Consider the following 5,000-nt stretch of genomic DNA (forward strand, 5'->3'; position numbering starts at 1 on the left):
GTTTATTTTAGCTGGAATTTTCTTATTTATTGGTCCGCCATTACTAACTTTAAAATCTTGAGAGAGCTGGGTCGAGGAGAAAATGACGTCAAACACTCACTAGTTTAAGAATGCAATGCGTGTGTACGCGGCCTAATTTAAATTAATATGCAGCACAGGGGTTTCGGCTTTCAGACTTTTCAACCCGTGTTTTGCATATATAATAAATTGCGTTTACACGCTGAAATTTTAAGCTAGTGAGTAGATGACGTCATTTTCTCTAGATCCAACCCTCTGAGGTCCAATCGGCCAGTTTTAACGTGAGTTAATTATGGCAGACCATGAAATCCAAAACTTACACTCAAAATAAACAGGCTTTGGATAAAACTCAAAGCTCAAAATTTTGCCAGTTAGGTGTTTAGCGAACACGCTTTCAAAATCTGAAGAAAAAAAGGAAATGATTTTTTGATCATAGTACCACTTTAAATATTGAGACTTAATTTCAAGCCTTTACAACTATTATTCTTGCTTAGAGTTGAAAAGGAAAGGAAAGGATAAACTGTCCAGTCATTCTAGCACTGGAGCGCTAATTGGGGACACTGTAAACTGAAATTAACAATTCATGCAAATAAAGTCAAACAAGTTAATACTGACAATCCTTTTTTAAATGCAGTACCAAGGTTGGACTCAGCTAACTCTGTGAAGAAAAGCCCAGCGCAGAGGCAAGCTACACCACCAGTTCAAGTCAGTGACACATAACTGTTCTTCCTCTCACCTTATGAGCAAATGTTTTGCAATTTATGCAAGCATGCATAACACAAGTAAAAGACGAGTGTGTGTTTTTGTCTCCGATTCGATTTATGAAACAAACTGCAATAGCAATAATTTAAATCCTTTTACACAGTACTACAGTATAAGGCCTGTTTGTTAAACTATAACTCAGAATAGCTGCACAGTAGTACTTTTCAGTTTCTACATTGGGGATACAACTGCAATATTGGCAGAAAGAAATGAAGAATATCCTTTGAGTAATATCAGCGTTTATGGTGTTTATAGAAACAGCAGAGCAAGTGGTTATCAATAAAAAGAGAATTTATCCCTTCAATTTATAATAAACACTCTTGCTTTACATGTATATGTTCAAATGAAGTACATGTACAGTGTATTCTCTTGTCGTATGGATTTTTTTTTACTTTCATAGACACCCCTGCCAGCTGTGAGAAATTTGACTAAACAGAAAAGCCAAGGTAAACAGTCTTCTTTTTGCATTAAATTTTAGTTTACAATGTTATTGTAAACATATAGGTAAATTGAAATATTTGGCATCATGGAAATACCCTATAATTAATGTTGCTGTTTTTTCCTTGTCATCTTGCACCAGATAAGAACATTTTGAAAGACTTGGAAGAAGCCAAAAAGCTTGCAATTAATGACAAGGTATTAACTTGTTTGTAAACAGTCTAAAAATAGGAAAATTTGTTAAGAAAATAGTAATCTGCATGATGGTGACTAAAAAAAGAAATACAATTGAATAGACTCAGACTTTTGTTTTCCTTCTGCATAAAATTACATTGTTAAGGCTCTTGAGATGAGCAAAATTCAAACCTCAGTTGGTATTAATAAATTAATTTTTATTAATATATGGCTAGACAGTGTTTCTGGTCAATATGATGCACACTCTGATTGGCTAAGAGCCAATTATTGGCCAATTATGGATTATGCACATTTAGTTTTTCTTCTTTAATTAAGAACCGTTCTGTTAGCCATATGATAAACAACTTAATAACCTTGACTGTTCAGTCGTTACAGCAAAATTCTCAAACCTCGGTCTAGCTGTATTAATCTCGCTATACAACAAGGCCTCCGTTCAAGATTTTGCTGTAATGACCTCACTTTCGGTTATTAAGTGGTTATTAATCGCAGATTGGGGTGTTAATCTATTATGTCTCAGTGCTATAAAGTAAACTTGACACCTTATAAGCAAAGGTCATCATAATTACTATAATTACTATCATCATTATTATTATTATTAAATTATTATCATGATTATTAACCATGATTTCAGTTCTTTTTTCTAAAACTCTAACCTTTCCTTTTCTTAGTCCATCAAGAAGTCTGTTCATCCCCACTCACTGGAGGCAGTCGAATCATGGCTAAAAACAGCTACACACAAAGGTTCACTTTGCTTTACTTTTTCCTTATAAATTACCCACACCATATTAGTAGACTAAGTATTATTTTCATGTTTGTGTTAGTTCAGAAGAAGCACTCAAAGTCATTTCAAGCCATGTTTTACTCGCACTTGATTCCAAAATGATGGAATTCAGCAGTAAGAGAGCTTTCTTGAGTCAGAAAAAAGTGGAAGTGTTTCATGACCATATTAATTGCAACCAATTAGAGCGGTTTTCAAATGAGTGTCGCAAAACCAAAACCAAAGTAATTACTTTGGCCAATCAAGAAGGACAGAGACAATCCATTCAACCAATCAAAACTCAAAGTAATTACACGTAGCCGACACAGAGCGGGAAAATGTGCACACACGAGCCACGATTGGTTTTGGTTTCACTTCTGATTGGTTGAAAAAGTGGTGCGAGAATTTTGAACCAATCACTGAGTGAAGTAATGCAAAACCAAAGTAATTATCTAATTACTTTCGACACTCAACTGAAAACCACTCTAAACCTGGCCTGAAGAGCAAATTGGCCCACATTTCCATTACATTTCTGGGAGCTCAATCCATTTCCATTTTAAGGGTGGTATGGCAACCTGACATTCTACAGTATTTAGCAACATGACCACTACTTTAATTAATATGTCAGTCATAACCATAATTAGTTAATTATAGTTAAATAATTTTTTCAATGTTTTGATTTATTGCATATTACCTGTAATTTAGCCATGCATTTTTCACTCCTTCTATAAAAGGAGAAACAAGATGAATAATGTAATGTATGTACATACTTATAATAAGTTGTTTAGCATTGTAAAGAATAGTCATGAATTGTTTACTTTCTGTTTTGGTTTCAAGAACGTGAGCTAGCTCTCAAGTTCTTCAGCACTCTTTCTGGGGTAAAAACAGACAAACTGGAGATGCTCAGCCAGAAATTAAACAATGACCACACTGAGAAAAGCTGTGAGATCTGTGACAGTGGCAGAATTGAGGAAGCTCTACAAGCACTTGCCAGGTATATTTACCTTCAATATTGCAGCCAGAAGGTCCTTGTTTCTAGAAGATTCACAGTTATCAGGGGTATTAAAAACAGAAACCCACAAGTGGATCCAAATGAGCTAATCACAATGCTGAATGTGCTCATTAGATACACTGGGACAGTAGTAACTCTCTTGAGAAGGATTTTCTGCCTTTTTTTGTCTTTTGACATTTTTGAAGGACTGAACTTTGATTGGCCCAACACGTCTTATTTTTCGCTTGCTTTTTTAAAAGTTGTTTTTCCTTTCCAAATAAAGCATTTATTTGGACTTTTGCTGTGCCATTTGCTGATGTTTTATGCCAAGCACTTCTGAACACTGCTTGAACAGTAAAAATGAAATTGAAATTGAACTTTAGGTACAGTAAAATTGAGCCTATTGAAATTGGCCTCTTAAAAAATAAGGAGACTTTATAGTGCCATAATATACACAAAATGCACATAGTCCTTAAGAATTAAGTATTAGCAATAACAGCATTACAAACTTCTATACAGGCTAATAAAATAAAATTATTTGTGACTGTCAAGATGATAGATCTAGTTTTTTGATTTACCAGTATCTTTAATTCCTAGGTAGAAACACTTGGTTAAGAATATGTCAACATTTCAGTTCTTTGTTTAATTCACTAACATTAACCCTTGGACTCCCATTCAATCTGATTTTACTTGTCAATGGGGAACCCCCCGGGAGTCAATGGGTTAATAAACATTTTGATGCCTTTAGTTAACTACACTGTACTTTGGATACATTTTGTAAGTTCTTTGTTCCTTAGTAAGGACGGTGCCTACTAATTAAAGATATTATGCAGAAAATGTAGATCTTAACAAGTGTTATTGAAATCCAAAAAGAAAATTGGGGGTAACCACGCATTTTTCAAAGATAATTCATGAATAATATTTGTAAAAAGATTTAAAATACAAAGCAATGTATGCCGTTCTTTCTCAAATTGAAGCTTAATTATCTGTCAAAAATGCATGGTTACCCCCAATTTTCTTTTGGAATACCAAGAGTACTTACCAAGATCTACTTTCTCCGGACAGTTTTAAACCGCGCAAAAATATCCCAGGCCTGTATTAGTAAGCACTGGCGATAGGAAATCTGAGTATCTGGAGACGTGCAGAAAGTATGCACAATAACAATAGTAGGCACCGTCCTTATAAGCTTTGGAAAATTTGATCCACTGTCCTTAGATTAGATCAAAATCTTTATCGAAGATATTTTCCCCATAATAGCGAATGTGAGATCACAGTCCCGATAGTAAAAGGTTTTACTATGAACACTTCCATAAACGTTTTGGTCCAGGAGGTCTTTAGAGTTTGCAGCTGATCTGTAATTTTTATTTTGGCAAATAAAGTAGAGATGAAACAACAGGCAAAAGGACAAAGTTTAAAATTTACCAATTTAATTGATGTTAAATTAATGAACTTCCTGGCTGAAATATCTTTTTTTCATTGAATTTAAGGGACTTAATAATATCAGTTTTTCCCCTTTTGATTTATACTTATTAACATTAATTTTTATCTGTAACACTGTTCATGATTTGTTCCCTGGGCCACAGAAGTGATACTGTTTTGTCACGGAGCAAACTTCTCCCCAATCCAAAGAGGACCCCAGACATCACCAAACAGTCATTCTACCAGAAAGCCAGGCAGCGCCTGCCAGTACATTTGCGTCAACAGTATCAGACTTGGCACCACTTGCCTGTGTACAAGGTGTCCAGTGATGCAGCTATTAATAAGAGTGCAATGTTCACACAGACAAGCAGGAAATATGGGCGGCATTTTACCATTCATCCAGAGTGGGGACTGCACAAG

At 34.9% G+C, this 5,000-nt stretch overlaps 2 protein-coding genes across 2 annotated transcripts in view; one reads left to right on the forward strand and one right to left on the reverse strand.

Annotated features, from left to right (window-relative positions):
• The window catches only part of LOC137993598 (uncharacterized), a 9,791-nt gene that overhangs the window by 4,199 nt on the left and 592 nt on the right, over positions 1–5,000 (forward strand). The window contains exons 4-9 of the mRNA XM_068839548.1: positions 653–723; positions 1,181–1,226; positions 1,361–1,416; positions 2,082–2,154; positions 3,008–3,164; positions 4,745–5,000. The exon at positions 4,745–5,000 is cut by the window's right edge and continues 592 nt beyond it. Of these exons, the coding sequence (XP_068695649.1) occupies positions 653–723; positions 1,181–1,226; positions 1,361–1,416; positions 2,082–2,154; positions 3,008–3,164; positions 4,745–5,000 (659 nt within the window). The remainder of the gene's footprint in view (positions 1–652; positions 724–1,180; positions 1,227–1,360; positions 1,417–2,081; positions 2,155–3,007; positions 3,165–4,744) is intronic.
• The window catches only part of LOC137993600 (DNA repair protein SWI5 homolog), a 7,419-nt gene continuing 7,291 nt past the window's right edge, over positions 4,873–5,000 (reverse strand). Inside the window, exon 7 of the mRNA XM_068839549.1 lies at positions 4,873–5,000. This exon is cut by the window's right edge and continues 9 nt beyond it. The gene's annotated coding sequence lies outside the window, so the exon portion shown is untranslated.

This window comes from Montipora foliosa, chromosome 2 (genome assembly GCF_036669935.1).
Source record: "Montipora foliosa isolate CH-2021 chromosome 2, ASM3666993v2, whole genome shotgun sequence".
Taxonomy (NCBI): Eukaryota; Metazoa; Cnidaria; class Anthozoa; order Scleractinia; family Acroporidae; genus Montipora; species Montipora foliosa.